At 57.8% G+C, this 23104-nt stretch overlaps 3 protein-coding genes across 6 annotated transcripts; 1 reads left to right on the forward strand and 2 right to left on the reverse strand.

The window, feature by feature from the left end:
• Positions 1-976: 976 nt before the first annotated feature.
• On the forward strand, positions 977-11621 carry TFR2 (transferrin receptor 2). The gene is made up of 15 exons (XM_045872142.3): positions 977-1112; positions 1252-1363; positions 1470-1592; positions 1989-2105; positions 2230-2369; positions 2649-2812; positions 3622-3741; positions 4493-4575; positions 4652-4715; positions 4813-4880; positions 4964-5040; positions 5134-5218; positions 5307-5534; positions 5840-5980; positions 8834-11621. Exons 1-15 carry the CDS (start codon positions 994-996, stop codon positions 9116-9118), a joined length of 1926 nt encoding a protein of 641 aa, XP_045728098.2. The 5' UTR covers positions 977-993; the 3' UTR covers positions 9119-11621.
• On the reverse strand, positions 11607-15103 carry MOSPD3 (motile sperm domain containing 3). Of its 3 annotated transcripts, none has more exons than XM_045875669.3 (6): positions 14998-15103; positions 14256-14519; positions 13954-14029; positions 13510-13739; positions 12568-12732; positions 11607-12466 (listed from the first exon to the last, which is right to left on the reverse strand). In XM_045875669.3, the coding sequence occupies exons 2-6, from the start codon at positions 14455-14457 to the stop codon at positions 12435-12437; spliced, it is 705 nt and encodes a 234-aa protein (XP_045731625.1). In that variant the 5' UTR covers positions 14458-14519; positions 14998-15103; the 3' UTR covers positions 11607-12434. The 3 variants fall into 3 exon arrangements, with proteins under 3 accessions (XP_045731625.1, XP_064449304.1, XP_045731626.1); XM_064593234.1 differs by having other exon boundaries at positions 14256-14462; positions 14998-15082; XM_045875670.3 differs by having other exon boundaries at positions 14859-15081.
• A 2251-nt stretch (positions 15104-17354) lies between these two features.
• PCOLCE (procollagen C-endopeptidase enhancer) lies at positions 17355-22618 on the reverse strand. 2 transcript variants are annotated; one of them, XM_045875671.3, is made up of 10 exons: positions 22209-22618; positions 21250-21358; positions 20560-20818; positions 20270-20344; positions 19532-19656; positions 18884-19020; positions 18350-18579; positions 18019-18096; positions 17728-17898; positions 17355-17596 (listed from the first exon to the last, which is right to left on the reverse strand). In XM_045875671.3, the coding sequence occupies exons 1-10, from the start codon at positions 22298-22300 to the stop codon at positions 17430-17432; spliced, it is 1443 nt and encodes a 480-aa protein (XP_045731627.1). In that variant the 5' UTR covers positions 22301-22618; the 3' UTR covers positions 17355-17429. The 2 variants fall into 2 exon arrangements, with proteins under 2 accessions (XP_045731627.1, XP_045731628.1); XM_045875672.3 differs by lacking the exon at positions 20270-20344 and having other exon boundaries at positions 22209-22600.
• Between the last annotated feature and the right edge of the window lie 486 nt (positions 22619-23104).

The following is a 23104-nucleotide window of genomic DNA, read 5'->3' on the forward strand; positions in this document are numbered from 1 at the left end:
GATTTTGAAGTGGCAGCACAGAGTGAGGGGACCATGGTGTGGAGAGGAAAATGCTAAGCCAGATGCCAAAGTCCTTGATGAAAGTGGACAAGTGACAAACTGGCTGGAAGAGGGGTAGAGGAGGGGAGAGCTGGATGGCAAAGGCTTCAGCGGAAGCAAGGTTTACTGGAGGAGAAATGGGCAGAAATTCCAACAGTGGAGCCGGGAGCCTGCCTCGGCTCCAAGCCCAGGTAGTATGAGAACCTGAGTTCTTTCCTGAGCTCGAGACCCCATAGGAGACCCGGCCTCTCAAGGGACAGCTTGGGTTTCCGCCAAGGCAAAAGGTGGAGGGGTATTCAATGAGGCTGTGGAGGAGGGAGGAGTCTGCCTTGGAGAGGGCCCAAGTGAAGCCTATTGGCAGGGAGGTCATGTGGGGGCAGCCTGTGGCGGGGTGAGATGGAAGAACAGGGGGAGCTCAGGGTACAACAGGCTCAGTTAGGTGGTGACTATGGAAGAAGACAGGGTGAGGTCTCCAAGACAAGGGACCCCGCGATCATATCAGTAACCATAGTGTAAGATGTCTCCGTGAGGCGCAGCTGGAGGACAGGGGAGATGGGAGGGCCGCCTCTGCCCACTTAGTCCTTTGGAAGAAAAGCGTTTCCATGCGTGGGGCAGAGCACAGGCCTGTGTGCATGTGTGTGTGTGTGTGTGTGCACGGGCAGTCGATAGATTGGTGAGTTTGGCCTGGGCCAGGAAAAACCTAAGGGATGGTGGGCAGGACACCACGCTATCGGAAACTAAGGCTTTAAGCAGAAGGAGGCGGCCTTAGTGACAGCCCGGGTGGTGACTGGATGGATGGCGATGGCAGGGGTCAGGGAGAGACTTAGGAGCCCCTCACCGTCCAGGGCCCAGGGCGACCCCCCCCCCTTTCCTCCAGGCGCCCAGAAGTCCCTCTCCCCTTCCGCGCCCCAATCCCACCTCTTCCCGTTCAGGCAAACCAGCCTTCGGAAAAGGATGGCTGGCTCAGCCGGGATGGCCGCTCTGGCTCAGGACGTCCGGGGGGCGCTCTCGAGCCAAAAGCTGGACCACGTGTGGATGGACACGCACTACGTGGGGCTGCAGTTTCCGGACCCGTGAGTGCGCGGGGGGCGCGCGGGGGGCGCGCGGGGGGCGCGCGGGGGGGCGCGCGGGGGGCGCGCGGGGGGCGCGCGGGGGGCGCGCGGGGGGCGCGCGGGGGGCGCGCGGGGGGCGCTCACCACCTCTGCTCCTCAGGGCTCATCCCAATACCCTGCACTGGGTCGGTGAGGCTGGGAAGCTCGGGGAGCCCCTGCCGCTGGAGGACCACGACGTCTACTGTCCCTACAGTGCCACGGGCAATGCCACGGTGAGCGCCCCCTGTCCCACCCCCAGGACAGGGGCAGCGAGCGCCCTTTCGCGGGTGGCGGAGGAGGGACCCGGAGAGCACGCCTCACCGTCCTCCCCATCCCCAGGGAGAGCTGGTGTACGCCCACTACGGGCGGCCGGAGGACCTGCAGGACCTGCGGGCCCGGGGCGTGGAGCCGGCGGGGCGCCTCCTGCTGGTGCGCTTGGGGGAGATCAGCTTCGCCCAAAAGGTGAGGGTCCCTGGATGGGGGGGTGGCGTGGAACCGGGAGGGTGCGGGGCCGGGGAACGCGAAGATAGGATAGCGGCAGATGGGAAGCGTCTAGGAGGCTGTCGGAGAGAGAAAAGAAAGAACCAAGCGGGTCGTAAGAAAATGCTGGCGGGAAACAAAATCGGGAGGTTGGCATGGGGGACGAACACGGAGGAATGCAGAGGCCACTGGGGTTTGAGGGATGCCAAGGCACTGGGGGAAGGCGGGAAGATGCGGGTCAGGTGGTGCCCACAGCCTCACTGTGGCTCCATGAAAGCGGAGTGGAAGCAGTGCGACTTCACTTTTCCTTGCTTCTCCTGCCCTTACAAATCGGTTTTCTCTGGGAGAAGGAGTCCGTTAGCCACTTCCCTTCCCCAGGTGGCCAGTGCCCAGGACTTTGGGGCCCGAGGAGTGCTCATATACCCTGATCCAGCAGACTTCTCCCAGGATCCACACAAGCCCGGCCTGTCCAGCCACAGAGCTGTGTATGGACATGTGAGTCTGGGGGCAGCCAGCAGTAGATTCTTGGGGTCTGGACCTCTTTGTCTGGGATGGGGCCGGTAGGCTAGTCTTCGGAGCCCAGCTCACAGCTTCGGTGTGGACACCCGTTTCCTCACAGGTGCACCTGGGAACTGGGGACCCCTACACGCCTGGCTTCCCTTCCTTTAATCAAACCCAGTTCCCTCCAGTCCAGTCCTCCGGCCTCCCTAACATCCCCGCCCAGCCCATCAGTGCGGACATTGCCTCCCTCCTGCTGAGGTGAGGGGCCTGTGGGGGCCAAGAGGGGAGGAGGAAGGGAGGTGTAGCTAGCCTGTAAAGTGCTTTTGGGTGCACTAGAAAAAGATGGATCTTCTGAGTGGGCCCAGCCTCACTTTGAGGACGACACAACCTGCACAACTGTCCAAGGCAGCAGGCAGAGTGCAGAAGTAGAGCTGGAGCCAGAAGGTGGGAGGGAAAGAGCAAAGAGGGATCTCTGGGCTCTTCTATAGCCTGGGCCTCTGTGCCACTTCCGACCCTTTCTGCCCCACCTCTCTCCAGGAAGCTCCAAGGCCCTGTGGCTCCCCAGGAATGGCAGGGGCGCCTCCCAGGCTCCCCTTATCGCCTGGGCCCTGGGCCAGGCTTGCACCTCGGGGTCAACAACCACAGGGTCTCCACCCCCATCAGCAACATCTTTGGCTGCATCGAGGGCCGCTCAGAGCCAGGTGTGCCAGCTTGCCCAGCGTCACCCGCAGCCGGCAGGAGGGGAGTCGCCACTCATGAACCCTGGCTAGAGATGGGGCTGGAGCAGGAGGCCCAGGGGAGTGGGCAAGAGTGGTGCCCAGTGGAGGGGGTGGCAGGGCTGAGCAGGGAGGGAGGCTGGCAAGTTGAGGCTGATCTGGGACTGAGGGGGGATGGCAGTGAGTAGATCCCATGGTCAAATCTGTCCAGAGACAGGATGGGTAGTTTGGCACAGTAGTGAGTTCCCTAGCACTGGAGGTGAGCAAGCATGAGTTGGGTGATATAGCATGAACGGGAGTTCTGATGAGATAGATGAACCTTTCAAGCCTAAGTAGACACGGATGGCAGTGGGCAATCAAAGTGGGTTCTTGAGCCGAAGAGTGTGGTACCTACAAGCCCTGAGGGAGAGATGCAGGGGGGCCGTGATGCAGCTCAGAGGAGAATGCTGGAGAAGGGGTGGGGGTGGATTAGAGAGAAGCATGAAGGAGGAAAGCCTGTCAGGACTTGTGAGGGACATGGCTGACCAGGGAGGTGATGGAATCCAGCATGAGGCCAGGCACCCCGCTGAAGGAGCAGGCCATCCAGGCAGGGCCGAGGGGAAGGGGGCACTCTCCTGAAGGACAGCAAGGATCGCAGGGCTGGGGCTGCAGAGATGTGAGGGGCTGGAAGGTGGAGAGTGGTGGGGGCGGGGCTGGGAAATGGAGGCAAGGCCCCTCGAGCACGCAGCCTCCCAGGTAGTCTCTGGGTATTGCCAGTGTACGAACATGGACCCCAAGAGCCTCCCCTCCCGCAGATCACTATGTTGTCATCGGGGCCCAGAGGGATGCGTGGGGCCCAGGAGCGGCCAAGTCCGCTGTGGGGACGGCCATACTGCTGGAGCTGGCGCGGACCTTTTCCTCCATGGTGAGCAATGGTAAGGTCAGGGCCTGGGCCGGGCAGCTGGGGCTGTGGCCTGAGGCAGCACAGGGCAGAGAGGCAGTCAAGAGCACAGGCTAGAGGGCGGCCACGCAGACCTGGGCTCCAACACTGGCTTCCTCACGTCCCAGCCGCATGGCCCCGGGCAGGTCGCTTTACCTCTGTTTCCTCATCCAAATATGAGAGTAGAGTTGGCCCTCGAGCAGCACCAGGGTTAGGGGAGCCGACTTCTCCGCTCGGTTGAAAATCTGCATGTAGGGGGCGCCTGGGTGGCTCAGTCGGTTAAGCGACTGCCTTCGGCTCAGGTCATGATCCTGGAGTCCCGGGATCAAGTCCCGCGTCGGGCTCCCTGCTCAGTGGAGAGCCTGCTTCTGCCTCTCTCTCTGCCTGTCTCTCTGCCCACTTGTGCTTTCTCTCTGTGTGTCAAATAAATAAATAAAATCTTTAAAAAAAAAAAAAAGAAAAAAGAAAATCTGCATGTAAGTGGACCCAAGCAGTTCAAACTCATGTTCAAGGGTCAGCTGCAGTCATAGTCCTTGGTCTGAGTGAAGCATTAAGCAGGAGACTCCATGTGAAAGCAAGCTCCACACTGTGATAGTGGAGTCGGGGCAGACCGGCTGAGGCGGGCTGGGCAGGGGGCTTGGCGGGAAGGATGGAGGGAGCCCAGGGCCGCAGGACAGGAGAAGACAAAGATGGGTCTTTGCTTGGCCTCCAGAGGGGCCCGTCCTCCTGACCCGCTCTGCTTCCAGGCTTCCAGCCCCGAAGGAGTCTTCTCTTCATCAGCTGGGACGGAGGTGACTTTGGGAGTGTGGGCTCCACAGAGTGGCTGGAGGTAATGTGGGGTCCAGGGCAGGGAGTCAGGCAGTGGGAAGAGGTGGGGGGTTAAACTCCACGCCCCTCACCCCCAGGGTTACCTCAGCGTGCTGCACCTCAAAGCCGTGGTCTACGTGAGCCTGGACAATGCAGTGCTGGGTGAGTGGGGGCGGGGCCACCCACTGGGGCCCCTCTGGTGCACCTGGCCGCGGGGCCCAGCCTTGAGTCTGGCATCCCTTCTCCTCCCCCTCTGCAGGAGACGACAAGTTCCATGCCAAGACCAGCCCCCTTCTGATCAGCCTCATAGAGAACATCCTGAAGCAGGCAAGAGGCTGGCCAGGAGCCGGGGATGAAGGGAAGCTGGTGGCGGCCAGAGCCTGACCGGTGCCCCCTACCCTGCCCCCCAGGTGGACTCTCCTAACCGCAGTGGGCAGACCCTCTATGAGCAGGTGGTGTTCAACAATCACAGCTGGGATGCTGAAGTGTAAGTTGGGGCCAGGAGGGAGGGAGGGAGGGAGGGAGGACAGCTGTGGGGGGAGCCCCAACCCACAGAGCCCTCCCACCTGCCCACTCCCAGGATCCGGCCACTGCCCATGGACAGCAGTGCCTACTCCTTCACGGCCTTTGCGGGGGTCCCTGCCGTTGAGTTCTCCTTCTTGGAGGTGAGACTTCCTGGCCCTGCCCCAGAGCAGCAGCCCCTCTGCCTGTCTGCACTGTGCCCCTGCGCCAGCCCACGCCCTGTCCCGGCAGGATGGCCAGGCGTACCCGTTCCTGCACACGAAGGACGACACATACGAGAACCTACACAGGGTGCTGCGGGGCCGCCTGCCCGCCGTGGCCCAGGCTGTGGCCCAGCTCGCTGGGCAGCTCCTCATCCGGCTCAGCCACGATCACCTGCTGCCTCTGGACTTCGGCCGCTATGGGGACGTGGTCCTCAGGCACATCGGCAGCCTCAACGAGTTCTCTGGGGACCTGAAGGTCCAAGATACCAACCCTGCTCCTGGCTCCTGGGGGTGGGGGGAGCTATATCCCCTCAAAGTGTTGCCCAGTCCAGAGGTCGGGCCCCTCCTCCCCACAGTCTTTAGGGTCTAGTCCCCTCTGGCAACCTGGCCCCTCGACTCCTGCCTTAGGACCCAGCTGGTACCCTCCCAACCGCCCAGGTCTTCTCCCCTCTCCCAGCATCCCGTCCCCTTATAGCCCCTCCTCCTGCCAGCCCTGGGGTCCCAGCCTAGGCCGGGGTCCTGGCCCCTGTGTCCGGCCCCAGCCTGCATCTCCACCCCCAGGCCCGCGGGCTGACCCTCCAGTGGGTGTACTCGGCGCGGGGGGACTATATCCGGGCGGCGGAGAAGCTGCGAAAGGAGATCTACAGCTCGGAGGAGAGCGATGAGAGGCTGATGCGCATGTACAACGTGCGCATCATGCGGGTGAGGCCCCGCCCCCGCCCCGCGCCCCCGCGCCCCCTACCCCGCGTCTCCCGGTGGCTGGGTGGCTGGAGTCGACAGGCCTGTCCTGCGCGCTGTCCCCGGTCTCCGCCTTTACTTCGTCCCTGTCCTCCGGCCCCCAGTCCTGGGCTCAGCGCTCACACACCGGCCAGGCTGGAGCGATCACTGAGGCCCCGCAAAGTGATAAAACTGACAGGGAGGGCTGGCTGCTGGGCCGTCCGTTTGGCAGATCACGTGGCAGAACTGGGAACCCCCCCCCCCCCGCCCTCCAAACACACACCCAGCCCTCCACTGCCTACTCACCCATCTGGAGGGAAAAAGCATGTACACGATTGTCCACAGTACAAGAGGCCCAAGCTTATGGCCCAGGAGGGGCAAAGGCTTAAGAAATTCAGAGCAAGGAGAGCTCTCTTCCTTGTGGTAATAAGGTGGGTGAAACCCAGAGAAGCTGCCTGGGGGAGGTGTCACATAAAGTTATACAAGACCTTAGTCCTTGGCCCATTCCTCCTGCTTAGTTTTGAATACTTTGCAACCCACACTCCATCTCCTGTTCCAACACCTCCACTTCCTTCCATTTCTTTACTCCAAGAACTCAACCTGGCCACTGATTTTGGGAAATGGGATAAGTAGGGACTGTGAGCGTGGGGATAAGTCTACAGGGCGAAATTAGAAACAGGATCATCCTCTGTGAGTGTAGGGTGGACAGGGAACCCATAGTGTATGCACGACCATGGTTTTGGAACATGTCTGCCCCCTTTTTTTTCCTCTTTGAGTCCCTGCCTCTTTCCCTTGGCATGGCTCATTCCTTCCTTCTGTTCACAAACCCACCCCTCTTGCTCTTTCATCCTTGCTCCTTTCTCCTGATCCCCCTCATTCTCCTCTCTCTGCAGTTTCCTCTTCCTCCCCCACTTCCTGATCTCTCCACCTCTCCTTCCCTTTGTCCCCTCCACTGAGACATCAGTGATCCTGCAGGTGAGACAAGAGGTTGGGCCTGGTTCATTCTCATTCACATATCTTGCTTTAACCCCTGCTGTCCCAGACTCCAGGAACACAAAAATATACTCCCCTCACCCAACCCCCTAAGTTGCCACATGCCTCCCTCCCCCCCTCCCCCGCCCCCAGGGAATAAAGGGCATCTGTGCATAAGGGCTGGATTCAGACTCAGGGCTGGAGAGTAAAAGATTCCAGGCTTCAGAACCAGCCGCACAGAGCTGGGCCAGACCCAGGGAACTTTGTGGCTCTAGACCAGGGGTTGGTAAACGATTGCCAGTGGGCCAAACTTGGCCTGCTGCCTGTTTCTGCGAATGAAGTTTTATGGAAACACAGCCATGCTCATTGATTTTTATATTGTCTATGGCTGCTTTTGGGCCAGCTACGGCGGCCAAGTTGTGTTTGCAACAGAAACAATATGGCCCACAAAGACAAAAATATTTACTACTTGGCTTTTTGCAGAAAAAGTTTGCTAACCCCAGCTTTAGACTATGATGTTGGTCTTGAAGAATGGACAGAACTTGGGTTGGTGCAAAGAAAAGACATTTCAGAGTGGAGAGACCCAGATAAGGGTGTGGTGGGGAAGTAGGCCTGGCTGTCCTTGGGAGTAGGGTGTGACCAGCAGAGCCAGAGCAGAAGCCTGGGGAGAAGCAGAGGGGAGAGGGGCACCAAACAGTGGGCTAGAGATCACCTATGGGGAGCCCTGAATGCCAGGATGGGCATCAAGGAAATTAGGAAGGTGGTTGAGCAGGGTAGTGATGTGAGCGAAGTGGAGTTTTAGGAAGGATTTGGCCAGACTGTAAATGGTGAAGAGGGAATTGAAGTTAGCGAAGACCGAGCTCTGGATGAGAGTGGCAGGTGGTAGTAGAGGCCACCTGTGGGTGAGGGGACTGGAATGAAGGAAAATGGACAGAAAGGGTGTTGCGGGAAGAGGAGGAGGAAAACCATAGCAGCTGCCATTTACCAAGGGCTGTGTGTGAGGCTGGTAAGGTGCCCTCTTACCCAGTGGGGAGGTCAGAAGGGTGGAGGGCAGGATTCCAGTGGATGATTTGTCAAGTAGGCTTGGCAGTTATCCCCACGAGGTCCTGACTGCAGCCAGGGACATGGATGAACCCTTGGAGTGAAAGATGGAGAGATTCCGATGTTGCTGGGGAGGCACCCACACAACGGTCATTAAAAAGTTCCCCAAGTGATTCTAATACACAGCCAGGCTTGAAAACAACTGGAGTGTAGGTGAGGAGAACAGAGGGTGGAGGTTGAGCCTTGGGCCTGCCCAAAGGTGGGAGCAGAAGGAACCACAGGTGGGAGCAGAAGGAACCACAGAGGGTGGAAGAAAGGTGGGAGAATCGGGCTAGTAGAGTTGCCATCTCAGGAAAGATGAACAGCATCTGAGTTATGCAGGGAGGACAGAGAGTCAGGCACTTCATTAGGACTGACCGGTCCCTTTGACCTTTGACTCTGGGCTGTGGACATTGGTGGTGGTGAGGGGGAATGCGTGGGGTGTAGGAAAGTGAGGAACAGCAGGACCATAGACTGTCCTTTGAGGCTTCAGCCGAGTAAGTGACTAGGCGAAGAGGGAAGACTGGGGAGACGTGGTTGCAGGCTTGGAGGCTCAAAGCTTAGAAAGAACGGGATAGAACCCAAAACACAGCAGGAGGACGCATCCTACCCAGCTGCTGGTGACGTCAAAGAATGGCCGCTCCCGATTGGGTAGCCGAAGGGAGGTGGGGCTTAAGGCAGCTGCTCTGCAATGGACGCTAGGCGCGGACTAGGTAAGGAATTGCTGTTCCGGCCCGCGCTCCCGGCAGAGCCCCGCACCCCGACCTGATTCCCTTCTTGGTGCAGGTGGAGTTCTACTTCCTGTCCCAGTACGTGTCGCCGGCCGACTCCCCGTTCCGCCACATTTTCCTGGGCCGCGGAGACCACACGCTGGGCGCGCTGCTCGACCACGTGCGGCTGCTGCGCTCGGGCGGCTCCCGAGACCCAGGGGCCGCCTCCTCCGGGGTGGCTCCGGGCCTGGGCTTCCAGGAGAGCCGCTTCCGACGCCAGCTGGCCCTTCTCACCTGGACGCTGCAGGGGGCCGCCAACGCACTTAGCGGGGATGTCTGGAACATCGATAACAACTTCTGAGGTCCGCGGGGCGGGGGGGGGGGGGGGGGTTGGCATATGCCCGGAGCTCCTGCTCTCCCGTTAGAGTGATTTCTGGGTGATGCAGGTGCCTAGTACCAACCTGTCGTTGCTGACCGATCTCTCATAAGCCCTTCCCGTCTCTGCAAGGGGCCCAGCCAAGATGCCAGCGCAGACACCCACACCCGGGCTCTGCAGTGTAGGAGTAGGTGAGCGGTGCCTTCCACAATGGGCCCGCCAGACTGTCAGCCAATCTGAGAGCACCCGCTTCCTCATCACACAGCCCCTTCCCCGTCGGGAAAGGGGTCCCCCACACCTAGTGATGTCTCTGGAAGGTTTCCTTGGTCCTGGGACGTGGCCAGCCCCCTTGGTGGGAGAAGGGCTGGAACCACAGCCTATAGCCCCAACAGGTGGTCTGTGGCGGGAGGGGCTGGGGTTTGGACCTTAATAAACCACCTGGTGGCATCTGTTGTTTATAAACACCTTTATGCTTCTTCCTTACCCTCACTCCACCCAGTCATTCCTCCCTTGAGACGGGCAGAAGGGCCAGAGAAGATACAAGTAGGAATGCTGTCTCTCCACATCTGAGGAGGCTGCAGCCCTGGCTCTCACTCCCAGGGCAACTGCATAAATCCTAGGGCTGGGCTTTGGGCTACTCAGTCCTCTTTTGCTCCCAATATGGCATGACAGGTCCTACCCTGGTTCCAGGATGAAACTCTGCCTCTCCCCCTGCCCCCTCCTTGAGCCCCCTCTGAGCCTGACTGGGTTCTCAGGAGCCTGGACCAGGGTCAGAAACCTCCTCAACTATTTGCTTCTCTGACATACTGTTCAGAACAAATTTCCCAAAGTGGTTTCTCAGCCCTTCACTTTGTCCATTTGCTCCTTGTAGCACACAGACTAATGGTCTGGAAAAAGATGTTCACGTCCTAATCCCCGAAACCTGTGAGTGAATGTTACCTTACACAACAAAAAGGACTTTGTGGATGTGATTAAATTGAGGATCTTGAGATGGGGAGTGTTTTGAGCTGAAATATACCCCCCCCCAATCCATATGTTGAAGCCTGACCCCCAGTACCTCAGTCTGTATCTGGAGATCAGGCCTTAAGTTCAGGTGAGGCCATTAGGGTGAGCCTAATCCAATCTGATTAGTGTCCTTCTAAGAAAAATTGACACAAGGGAGTCTGGATGGCTCAGTCAGTTAGAGGCCTGTCTCTTGACCTCAGCCCAGGTCTTGATCACAGGATCGTGAGTTCAAGCCCTACGCTGGGCTCCGCACTGGGTGTGGAGCCTACTTAAAAAATAAATAAATAGGGGTGCCTGGGTGGCTCAGTTGTTAAGCGTCTGCCTTCGGCTCAGGTCATGATCTCAGGGTCCTGGGATTGAGCTTCCCGGTGGGAAGCCTGCTTCTCCCTCTCCCACTCTCCCGGCTTGTATTCTTGCTCTCACTATGTCTCTGTCAAATAAATAAATAAAATCTTTAAAAAACAAAATAAATAAATAAATAAGTAAATGGGGGCGCCTGGGTGGCTCAGTCAGTTGAGTGTCTGCCTTCAGCTTGAGTTATGATCTCCGGGTCCTAGGTTTGAGCCCCACATCAGGCTCCCTGCTCGGCAGGGGGCCTGCTTCTCTCTCTACCTGCCTCTCCCTGCTTGTGCTCTCTCTCTCAAGTAAATAAATAAAATCTTAAAAAAAAAAAGGACAGGGTGCCTGGGTGGCTCAGTTGGTTAAGCGACTGCCTTTGACTCAGGTCATGATCCTGGAGTCCCGGGATCGAGTCCCACATCAGGCTCCCTGCTCAGCAGGGAGTCTGCTTCTCCCTCTGACCCTCCTCCCTCTCATGCTCTCTGTTTCTCATTCTCTCTGTTTCTCATTCTCTCTCTCGCAAATAAATAAAGTCTTAAAAAAAAAAATTAAAAAAAAAAAAAAAAGGACACAGAGAGACACCAGGGATGTGTATGCAGAGGGGAGTCAAAGAGGCTTTAGGGGAAATCCAATCTGTTGACACCTTAATCTTGAACATCTAGCTTCTAGAACTGTGAGAAAATTAATTTTGGCCATTTAAGCCTCCCCCGCTTCTGTGCAGCCCTAGCAAACTAATAGGGAGATTATCCTGGACTGGGGGAGGGGGGACATGTAATCACTAGGGTCCTTTTAAAAGGAGGCAAGAGGAACAGAGGTGGGTAATGGAGATGTGACAGCAGAAGCAGAGAACAGACTGAGTCTTATCCTGTTGATTTTTGTCCCCAATCAACAAACTGCCAGTGTCACTGGCTGCCCCCCTTCCTTTCTTCTCCCTTGCCCTGAATCTGAAAAAGGGCTGGACACATACCTTTCGAGGATCCTATTCTTTTCCTGTGCCTTAGTTTCTCCTGCCTGGTTAAGTTGAGGTAATGTCAGGTAATGCCATTTCCCCCAGTCTTGGCAGGGGACCTTGGTGTTTCTGATCCACTGGAGCTGAAGTCTTTTTTTTTTTTTTTTTTTAAAGATTTTATTTATTTATTTGAGAGAGAGAATGAGATAGAGAGAGCATGAGATGGGGGAGGGTCAGAGGGAGAAGTAGACTCCCTGCTGAGCAAGGAGCCCGATGCGGGACTCCATCCTGGGACTCCAGGATCATGACCTGAGCCGAAGGCAGTCTCTTAACCAACTGAGCCACCCAGGCGCCCGAGCTGAAGTCTTAAAGGGAGAGACAAAATAGGGCAGATAAAGGGTCAAGAAGCAGAAAAGGATTCTGGGTATTGGAAGCATCTAGGCAACCCTGGCAAGAGGCTCTGATGGCTCAAGACTATGAGATGATGTCTGCAGTAGGCGGATCAAGCAGGATTTATACTTAAACTTTGTAGTTTAAGTATATCAGCTTAGGGATAGGACCCTATTTGGGGGGCTAAAGGGGCCCTTAAAAATCTGCTTGCCCAATTCCCTCATTTTAGAGGTGGAAATAGAACCTCAGAGAAGTTCAATGACTTGCTCAAGGTCACACGGTTTTCCCGGTGTGGCACCAGGACTAGAACCCAGGTCTTCTGTATCCTCACTGGGCCCCTTGACTGCCCCCTCATTCCTGGGTCCCCTGCAGCTGGGAGGAGGAACTGGAGGAAAGAAGTGGGAAGAAAGGGGCTGCTCCCTCCATTTCTCAGTTTAATTTTAAAAATTTATTTTATTCAATTTGGAAAATTAATAAATCCCTGGGTGCCTGGGGGAGGGCGGATGGGCAGGAAGAAGAGGAGGAGGAATTGAGGCGAGGCATGAGCATCAGAGTGGCTGTCTCATGTGCACGTCCAAGTCCCTGCCCCAGGAGGTGGGGGGAGGTTGAGCAGGGAGCTCAGGTCCGAAGGAACACCATGGTGAGGAGTCCTGGAGAGGGGAGAGAGGACAGCAAGCTGGTGGTGAGCAGCGCTGGGGCTCTGCTAGCCTTCCTCCTAGGCCCCCACGCCCCTGGCCACTACTGTGCTCACCCAAGATGTACGCTGCCACCAACTTCTGTCCCAGGGAGACGTGCAGGATTTGGGGCAGCTGGCTGCCAAGCTCGTCCTGGAGTGGGAGCAGCAGGAAGGCCACAGAGACTATGCCCGTCAGCAAGAAGAGGAGGAAGGAGCTGGTGGCCAGTTGTGGGGGGCGGTCTGGGAAACAAGGCTCATCAGGAGCTCCACCCCCCTCCTGCCCAGCCCAGGGTCCTCCAGGGAGGACGCTGAAGATGGGAGGTGTATTTTTATTGCCATCCAGGGGGCATACTGCAAGTATCCCCTCCTCCCTGGAGCCTCTGTCCCCAAGGCCACAAGAGACCCTCTCCCCTCCGGTCCCTCAGCACTTTTTCTCTTCACCCTGCCTTCAGTATTGGCTCCTATGTACATGTCCATCAGGCAAGGGACTCTCTCTCCCATATGCAGCCCACAACTTGGTATGGGTTTCTTATGGAACTGAGCTGAGCTGGCACATGATGGGAAGTACTGAAGTTAGAGCTAAGGAAGAACTTTTCCCTCTAGGTAGAAGCCAGAAACCAAGGAAACTACAAAGTCTGCTTTTTTGCCTAACCTGATATAAAATCTGAACTCCTAGGAATGCTTCTCCCAAAAAGCAAAAGACGGAACCAGAAGACCCCCTCAACTCCAACTGAGCGCATCTCTAGGGTAATGCTCAAGAACTCAAGAATTCCCATCCCCCATGGGCACCTGGGTGGCTCAGTTGGTTAAGCGACTGCCTTCGGCTCAGGTCATGATCCTGGAGTCCCGGGATCGAGTCCCGCATTGGGCTCCCTGCTCAGCGAGGAGCCTCCTTCTCCCTCTGACCCTCCCCCCTCTCATGTACTCTCTCTCTCTCTCATTCTCGCTCTCTCAAATGAATAAATAAATCTTAAAAAAAAAAAAAAAGAAAAAAAGAATTCCCATCCTCCAACTCACTCTCTGGGAAGTGTCTGGCCGTGGGTGGTGCTGTCCAGGAAGGAGGCCCTGGGTGGGGTGTTGGGTCAGGCTGTCCCTGAAGCTCAAGGGGGTAGGCTGGGGCCCTCAGAACTGAGGTGATGTCCTTGCGCCCCACCACTCGACCCTCAGCTCCCTCCTCAGACAGCTCAATGCGGAAGCGGTCCTGGATGTCATAGTGGCTGGGAATGGGGGCCACGTGGCGAATCACACTGTCCCAAAATAGGAGAGAGACCCATTGAGAGGAAGTGAGTAACAGGCAGTGATCCAAGTGGATCCAGGCCCCGCCTCCCAGGAGCCTTTCCCTTAGGGATGTAGACAGAGGTGGGGAAAAAGGTTGCCAAGAACCAGGTCTGAGCCCTATTGACTCCGGCACGGTAATTCAGACAAAGGTGGCAGCGACCCCTGGCTACCCTCCTCACTCACATGTCAATGCAGGATTGAGGTTTCACATATCCTTCTGCGTCAAACACCGTGTATTTGGCAGGTGCTGTGCACAGGACTGAGGGATAAAGGCACACACAGACCGACTATTGCTTCAGAGACAAGCTTGCCGGTGGAGGGACATTAGAGTCCCCCTTCCCTTCTACCCCAGGGCTGGACATGACTCTTCCAGTCCGCCAAGGTTGGCTGTCTGACCCCACTCATCTCACTCCTCCAGCCCACACAGCCCCGCAGTGTCCTGCCGCCAGACCCAGATCCCTGGCATGAGGCACCCATCCCTTCACCTCGGAAGCGAAGCGCAGCTCCCGTGGGGTTATAGAGGGTCAGCAGCTGCCGGGGTCCGCTCCGCTGGTCCGCCCTGAATACTAGGTCCGGGGGAAAGACGAGGACCGGGACAAGTCCCGAGGGAGGAGGGGCGCCCCGGGACCCCCGCCCAGGAGCCCCCGGGCCCACCAGCTCCTGGTCCTGGGGCGCCCCACGGCGCATGCAGGCTGTGGACGGTGGACATAAGAGGGCAGAGCTCAGGGGACAGGGCCTGGAGTCTAGAGCTGGGGGACGACAGGGGAGAAAGGGATCGGAATGAGATCGGGGGGCAGGGCCTGCTCTGATGCTGCCGCCGCCGCGTCGGAACCCCGCTAGATGAGGCTCCCGCAGACCAGGCCCAAGCCCCCCAAACCCTTCCCTTCTCCAGCTCTGCCCGGGGTCCCTTTAGGCCCCGCCCCAAGCCCGACCTCATGGTCACGCCCACCCCATAAACCCTGCCCCTAGCTGCTCCCAACCCGGGCCTTGTCTCCAGGCCCGGCTCCCGATCTCCAAAAGCCCCGCCCGCCCCACCGCAGGCCCCGCCCCTTCCGGGCGTCCCCGCTCTCCGGCCAGACCCCGCCTACCTCAGCGTCCCCCTCCGAAACCGCCCTTTCTCCAATCTCTCCAGAGACCTTTATCTGTGCCTCCGACCTCTCCCTGAGCTCGGCGAGCAGCTCCTTCGTGCCTCAGCCTCCGAACGGCCGCTCGTGCTGTGAGACTTACCTTCTGGTCACTGCACCTGCCCATCAATTTTTGGCCGGACCGAGGCTGCCATCTTCCCGAGAGACCATTTCTACACTTCCGCCGTACGGCCTCTGTCATTGGCTAGGGCGGCCTCGTTTCCGCCGTCAGTATACGCCGATTGGTGAGTTTAAAGACGTGATTGGCTTGATCCCAGTGACGTAAAACTTTACGGGCGACTCCGGCCAGAAAGCTCTGCCTTGAGTAACTCAGGGGGACCGGCGGAGGCTGGGAGCTGGGCGTTGTTCCTCCCCACTGAGACCTCCAAGTCACTAGAATCACATCCCAAAGGGAAGACCTCTCTCTCTCTTTTAATCCCAGGCTCTCCTAGAAGCAGCGATCATAGCAGTTTTCCATAGTACTAGTTGGGAGGTTGCTTCCAGTTGGACTAGGATTGAGGCAGGGAAACTGCAGGGACCCCATGAAAAAGAGCCGGGTTTTTTGTTTTGTTTTTGTTTGTTTTTAAGATTTATTAGAGAGACAGCACGAGCGGGAGGGGCAAAGGGAGAGAGACTCCTGAAGCGGACTCCCCGCTGAGCGGGGAGCCTGTTGCCGGGTGAGGCGGGGCTCTATCCCAGGACTCTGAGATCATGACCTGAGCCAAAATCAAAATCAGGCGCCCCCAAAGCCATTTTTCCCCCTTTGCTTCTTTTCCAGCTTTTATTCTTGCTAGGACCTGCACCCCCACCCCACTCTACACATGCCTCCTGATACAAAAAGCATATGTCCTCCTTGTAAGGGACAAAGAGGTAAGTAAGCCTCTTTGGAGGCTTCCAGTACAGTAGGTGATACCTAGGGAATGACCTGACAGAACCATCATGTGCCTATTCCAGACCACTGGCACTGGATATCTCCAGGCCAAGACCCCCTGGCTTCAGGGAATGAGTGACTTATGAAGGACACCTGGATCCTATCCTTGTTCTGACTATTTCCTGGATGCCTGAGAAGACACGTGCACCAGACCCCAAGAAAAGACGAGACTCATGCTCTTTTCCTTTCCAAGTCTCCGGAACGCTCAGTCCATCTCGCTCTCTCTCTCTCGTAGATATATATATATATATATATAGGCTCTCCACACCCAACCTGCCTGCATCAGGATCTCAGCCCACGGCTCCTCTCCTGAGTCTCCCTTTCCTGCATGGGACTCAGAAATCACTCACATTTGCACAAGGAAGTAGGATTTACCAACCCTGCCACTTGCATCATCCCACTGAATCTTCAACTCCTTTCACAAAAGAAGTGGCCTCGGCAAGGTGAAGGATCTCACCCAGGCCACGCGATTGATTAGCAGTAGAGCAAAAACAAAGTTCATCTTATCCCAAAGCCCCCCAGCAAATGTAGAAACCCCTTTATCCTTCTAGTCTTTTGTTTTCTTGATAGCATAGCTTCATTTTCACCGTGTTTATTTTATTATTTACCTGCTCCAGTAGAATGTACTTTCCTCCCCACAAGAGCAGAAACTTTGCTTTGTTTTCTGGTTCATTCCAAAGTGCCTGCCATTTGGAATGAACAAGTGAATGACTAGGAATGAACTTTGAGCTGAGATCCGATTGAAGTTAGGATGCAAGCCATTAAAAATCAGTGGAGAGCATCCTGGATAGAGGGGATAGCTAAGGCAAGGCAGGAGGGTACTAGAAATGTCAAGGAGCCACCGAGACTGGATGGAACGGCACTTGCATGGGAGACAACAGTGAGAGATGACATAAGGTGGGAGGGTTGGATGCAGGTCACCTAGAGCCTCAGAGTCTGCAGTAGGACTTTGGATTTTATTCTGAGACTAATGTGAAACTATGGGAGAGGTTTTCTTTATTTCTTTTTTTTAACAGCTTTATTGAGATATCTTAGACATATAAAAATTGTATATATTTAAGGTGTACAACTTGAGGGGCATCTGGGTGGCTCAGTCAGTTAAGTGTTTGACTTCAGCGCAGGTGGTGATCTCAGGGTCCTGGGATCTAGCCCTGCATCAGGGTCCCCACATGGAGGGGGGCAGGCGGTTTGCTTGTCCTTCTCCCTCTGCCCCTCCCCCTGCTTATGCTCTCTTTCTCAAAGAAAATCTTTAAAAAAACAAAAGGTGTACGATATTTGGATTTATGTACACATTGTGAAAAGATCACCACAATCAAGCTAATTAACACATCCGACACCTCTGCATAGTTCGATTGTGTGTGTGTGTGTGTGTGTGTGTGTTGAGAATAAGGGAGAGTTTTGAGCAAAGGGGTGACAAGGTCTTACATTCTTAAAAGATTGCTCTGTATACTAAACATCTGTTGAGTTTAACGAATGAATGAAATCTCCTAGATGGGCCCCCCAGACCATAGAAATGGAGATGTGACCTCTTCCTCAGTCAAGAAACATTTATTTGGATAAGAAAGGAGTCTCTAGGGCTCTGGGCTGGGAAGGTAGCCTGGGTTTCAGGCCTGGGACCCAGCAGCCCGAACAGGCTGGGAGGGGCACTTCCTCTTGCTGAGGTTGGTGAGGATCTGGTCCTGGTTGGACCGGTAGAGAACCACAAAGCTCTCTGCAGGAAGGACAGGACCTCTGTTCTCTTCCACCTGGCCCATCATCAGATAACTGGCTCCTGGGGGAGGAGAGGGAGGGAGCGAGAGCGTGTTATTGAGACCTTGGAGATGTACCTCCTTGTCAGAGTCCTTCAGATTCTATCATTTTTGTGAGGCTACGTCCTCTTCCCCATTTTGCCACATCCGTTACCTTTCTTCATGGGGGGGCACTGCTTGCAGGGCACATAAAACTTCAGGAGGGTGTCAGTGAGTGGAGAGGGCAGGTCCAGGCCTCCGGTTTTATAAGCACCAATGAGACTGACAGTGACAGTGAGGCCCTCTCCTGGGCCCCGAACCATGGACTTCACTGTTGCGGTCACCACTGTGAGAGAGTGGGGGTGAGAGGTGAGGAGACAGGAGGCCAGCTCAGGGCTGGAGCCAGGAGGGGGGACTTGGAGGACAGGAGGGGAGGTTAGAGCTGTTGGCAGGGGGGGCTTCTTACCCAGGCTGCTGGAACAGAAGTTGCTCTGCAAGGTGCCCGTCCGGCGGCATTGCTTTGGGCAGGACACAGCGGGCACATCTAGGAGGGAGAGAGGGTGCTGTTTGTGGAGGGGGACCCACCCAGCAGGTAGGAAGGGCCACTTTCCTCATAACAGCCTCACTGATTTGAATTCATTCAGAGCTCTATCCAGCGTTGGGCCCCAGCACCCAGTACCAGACCTCAGTACAGAGCACCAGTGAGTGATGTATGAATGAATGAATGAGTTTGGAAAGGAGGTCTTTGAAATGCTCTCTTCAGTCTGTGTCCCCTTCCTTCCCCTTCCCAGACTCACTTGGGGCCCCCGGAGTTGCCTGGGCCTCAGAGGAGGCCTTTGGTTTTTCCGCAGATGGGAGTCCGGGCTTGGGGAGCGCGGTACCCGACCGGGCATCCTCCCCTGGGCTCTGGGCCCGCCCTTCAGCACCTCGCGGCAGGGTCTTGTAGGAGGCGGAGAAGCCATCCGCCGTGACACTGAGGTCAGAGACGAACTGGACGAGGAGCTCGTTCCCTTCGGAGGAGATGGGACTGCGGGTGGCGGGGCACCGGGGGAAGCGTCAGGGGGGCCTTGTCATCTCCGCCCTGGCTTGGCTGCACCAGCTTCCTGACTTCGCAGGACCTACTCGCCTCTCCATCCGTGGACCCGTCCTGGTGCCAAGCCAGGTCTCTTGCCTGGTTCCCTACTAGTTCCGCCCACCCGTTTGGGGTTCACGGGTTCAGATCCCGCCTCTTCAGCTAAGCCTGGCCTCTCACCACCACCCCCACCCCCACTCCCTTCCCTAGAAAGGTGGAGACGCCCGGACCCACCAACCACCCAGGCCCGTCCCCTCACCCCGGGGCCGTGTCGCCGCAGAACTTCCCCAGCCTTTTGGCGTCATCGCTCACGGCTCCGTTGAACACGCTGACCGAGTCGTAGCGGCAGTAGGTGTCGGGCTCCAGGTCAAACTTCCCGAAGGTCAGCGAGATCACCTGTCCGCCGGGAGAGAGGAGGCTGCGCGGCGGGACCCCAGGCGGCTCCAGGGCGCAGAAGCCCTGCACCCCTGGCCTCCTCCGGAAGCCCGGAAGCTCGCGGCAGCCTCCTCTCCCCCTTCCCGTGTCCCCCGGAGCCCCCTCTTAAAGCACTCACACCACCGCTCCGAGGGTCACACACCCAAGGGAACCCTTCGGCGGCGTCTTCCATCTTGGGCAAGGTCTAGTCCAGGCTCACGCTCAAGGAACAGACCCAGCATCACCTCCAGCGCCACCACATACCACACAAAACACCGTTTATAGATCAGCATTGTGTACCTCGCTCTCGTAAGACTCGTCACAGGTGTGATTTTACATTTTTTGTTTGAGTGCAAGCAGTTCTGGGTCTGTTTTTGCTCCCTAGCGCGAGCTCAGTGGTCGGGACATAGCAGATGGTCAGTAAATCTTTGCTGGCTGCATGCTGGAGAACGCCGCCTGGGTCCCCGAGGGCGGCCCGGCAGGGGGTCGGTACCTGGTCCGGGGGCGCGATGATGTGCCAGGAACAGCTGATGCCCGGGGGGTAATCGGACTCGGGCCAGTTGGGCGTGGTCAGGGTTCCCTGGGCCTTCTCCAGCCGCCCCCCGCAAAATTGGTGCTCTGGGGAGGGGAGAAAGGAGTGGGGGTGGGAGGCGGTGGAGACCCTCGGTCAGCTCGAAGAGAGCTCTAGGCTGGAAGCCTGTGCTGGAAGCTCGGACGTCTGGGTCTCAGCATGAGGGGACGAGAAGAGGGGTAGGAAAGGGGGGTGTGGTTAGCAGAGTGGGGGCTTGGAGGAGCAGGGCTCAGGGGAGTCTTGGACCTCCGGGCGCCCAGGCAGGCGGTGGAAGGGGGAGGAGGCATTGGCTGGACACGCTCCCTTCTCGCCCCTCCCCCTGACCCGCGACCACACCGCTCCTCTTCCCCTGGGAGATCCCATCTCCCCGGTCCGGCGGAAGAGTCCCCTTTGCAGGCTGGGGAGTCCTCACGTTGTGAGGGTGCCCTCAAACTGGGGCACAGCCCCAGAGGCCTCTTTGGGGAGGTCTCTGCCTTAAACATTAAAATGTTTAATGGGGAAACTTCGGCCGCCAGGAGGGGGTGATGGGACCTCAATCGGGAGCCCCGGGCTGGGTGTAGGGGGCTCCGGGTCGGGGGAACCTAGTCCCCCAGCCCGGGGGTGCCCCCTCACGCCCGTCTGAGGGAGCCCGATTGCGGACGGGGGCGGGCAGTTACTCACCGTCCCAGTAACCCCAGGCCGCCCATTCCACCCGCGGGTCGGTGACCCATTTCCGCCTCGCGCCTGGGGGGGGGCCTGGAAGAGGGGTGGGTGGGAGCGGGAGGGGGGAGAGAAGACGGGGAGGAGGGACTGAAGGGGCAGTTAGTGAGGAAAAAGGGTAAGGGAGGTAATGGGGGCCCTAGGCTCTCGGGCGCGGGGTTTGGCTCGGGGTGGAGGTTAAGGCTGGGGGCGGGGCCTGCGCCGGGGGCGGGGCCAGGAGAGGGGGAAGGCGGAGGTGAGGGAGGTCTCACCAGTGCCTGAGGTGGCCCTCCCGCTGTACCAGAGCAGGAAGCCTCGTCCTCCCGTGCCCTCGTCCGCCGTCATTCTCAGGGTCACCTGGTTGCCGGGGGCGACTAAGGGCGCAGGCCGGAAGGTCCCGCAGAAGCGTCCAAGCCGCTGGCCCGAGGTTCCAGACCCGGCAAAGACCTCCAGGGCATCATAACGGCAGGCCGAGTGCTGCTCTAAGTCGAAGACGCGGAAGGAAAGGGACACAGTCTGGCCCTCAGGGACCTGAAGGCGGGGACAGGGAAGAGGACCTGCAAAGTCAGGCCACACAAAACCCAGGCGGAGGGTACTTCTCTTTCCCCAAGCATCTCAGAAACCGGGCCTGAACAGGAAGGGACCCCATCAGGGTGCAGAGCAGAGGGCCTGGGCCCTGCAGCAGCTTGTGGCTTGCGCAGGGGACAAGACCTGAGGGCGGGAATGGAGTTGGGAATGGACGAGCGGGCCCTGAGTTAAGGAAGGTGTGAGGACACTTTGCCACGTGTTATTGTGGGCCCTGCCGCCCTCAGTGACCAGAGGGGACGGGCTTGGACTTCCCTGGGAGAAGGGGTGGTGCAGGGACCGGAGCGGGGAGCAGGGGGTCGGCAGACTGGGGTTCCCTTAGCAGTCAGGTCTGGGAGACTTCAGCAAGGGGGTAGTGATCAGAAGGGCCTTCTCACCGTTATTGTCCAGATGCACTCCTTATTGGGGGGGTAGAGGTTGGGGAAACCCTCACTTGCCACGTAACCTGACTCCCCGGTCACATCCCCTCCACACAGGAACACGGGTCTGGAGGACAGAAGAGGGGTCAGCCATGAGTGGAGGAGAGCTTGGGAAGGATAGGGTAATGAGGATTGGGGGGGGCAGGGAGGGAAGCCAGGGGGATGGAGGAGAAAGGCCTAGGGGATCTGGGGCAGCCTCAGCCAGCCAGACCGGGATTGAGAGGATTAGGAACAAGTGGGGCCAGCAACTTGGCTGTCTCTCCAACACCCCCCAATCCCCACCCCCACCCCAACAGGAATTCCCGGAATCCTCCCCAGGCTGTTCCTCACTCTCCCTCCTCGCCCTGCCTGGCAGTCGGGGACAGGAGCCGCCTAACTACTTCCAGATGTGGACACAGCCACGAGGCCATGGGGGGGAGGGGGCGGAGAGATGAGCAGCAGCAACGATGGCCCTCACGTTGAACCTGGAGACCAGATTTCCGCAGCTCCCAACCTTTGCCCTGCTCCTGTTCCTGCTAACTAACTACTTGAGTATCTGTCTCCCAAGTCTCCCACTTTCTACCCCCCTCCCCCCCCACCTCTAATTCCCTCCTGGAATCCAGATGTCCAGCTACCAGGCAAGTTCAGGGTCTTGGTGCTCTCAGGTTCCACGGGGGGGCCAAGGGTCTGGGTGGATGGGGAGACTTAGAGGACAGGGGACAAAGGGTGGAGGAACGGGGGGGGCAGTGGTGACCCGCAGAAGACTGTGGTCTTGCAGTAGGGAGGGAGAACTTGGGGGCTAGGGAAGAGTTGGGGCTGCAGGAGATCCGGGGGGTGGTGTGTTAGTGAAGGAATCCACAGGATCCATAGGTAAAACCCCCAGGAATCAGGGCTTTTGACGCTCACTCAAGCTATCTGGAAGGTGCCAAGAGACCTACCTGGTATAGTTGGGGGTCTGGCCCTGGGCGAAAGGTAGCAGGGCCCAGGCAGTGAGGACCCCCAAGAGGGAGGCTGTGGCAGCAGGCAGCATGGCCGGGGGGAGAGGCGCTGGGGTCCTCGAGGCGGCAGCTGAGTTTAGCAGCGGCGGCAGCCGGGATAATCAGTGCCAGATGAGGCGGCCTCGGGTGTGTGGGCGTGGGGACTGGCCAGTGGGGCGGGCGGTGGGGAAGGCGGGACAGGGAGAGTTTAGTCGGGACAGTGGTGAGTCCAGGGGCCTCTCTACATCCAGGACACATAAATATTGACCTAAGGAGGGGGTGGAGCAACGAAGGGCAGAGGGAGCATCGACCCTCAGCCGTAACGCAGGCATCAAGTACTGTCATCTGGAAGCCCACTCTGCCGGGTGCCCGAACATCCTGCGAACACAGCCTCTGGTCCTTCCTCATGATCATCCCCATGCCTGCCTCCTCAGCATCCACAGGAAGTCCTTCCCTTGACCCCCGACATCCAGTCACCCCCTTCCTGACCCCCCCCCCCCCACACACCACTCCAGCTTATTTTCCACTTCAAATTTCTACTGTCTTCTCCCCATCCCTGGGCCAGACTAGGCCAAGAAGAAAATTCTTTCTGCTCACCCATTTTTCTCTCCCAATATTTGGAGGTATGGGAGTGGGCTAGGGAGACATGGTATGTGGATAAAGGGAGCCTCCCCCTCATTAAGGAAGAAGAGGATGTAGTAGAAAGTGAGGGAAAGGGACAGCACGTGAGACTGGACCTGGAAGGTAAATGGGAGGAGGGGAAGAGGGCACTGACTTCACGGGGACTGAGGGAAATGGGTAGGAAGCTCTGTGAGGTCAGAAGCAAGTGGCCTCCTCAGGATGGGAGTAAGTCTGAG

Source organism: Mirounga angustirostris, unplaced genomic scaffold (genome assembly GCF_029215605.1).
Source record: "Mirounga angustirostris isolate CCGP_5_RB_7025 unplaced genomic scaffold, mMirAng1.0.hap1 SCAF_5, whole genome shotgun sequence".
Lineage (NCBI taxonomy): Eukaryota > Metazoa > Chordata > Mammalia > Carnivora > Phocidae > Mirounga > Mirounga angustirostris.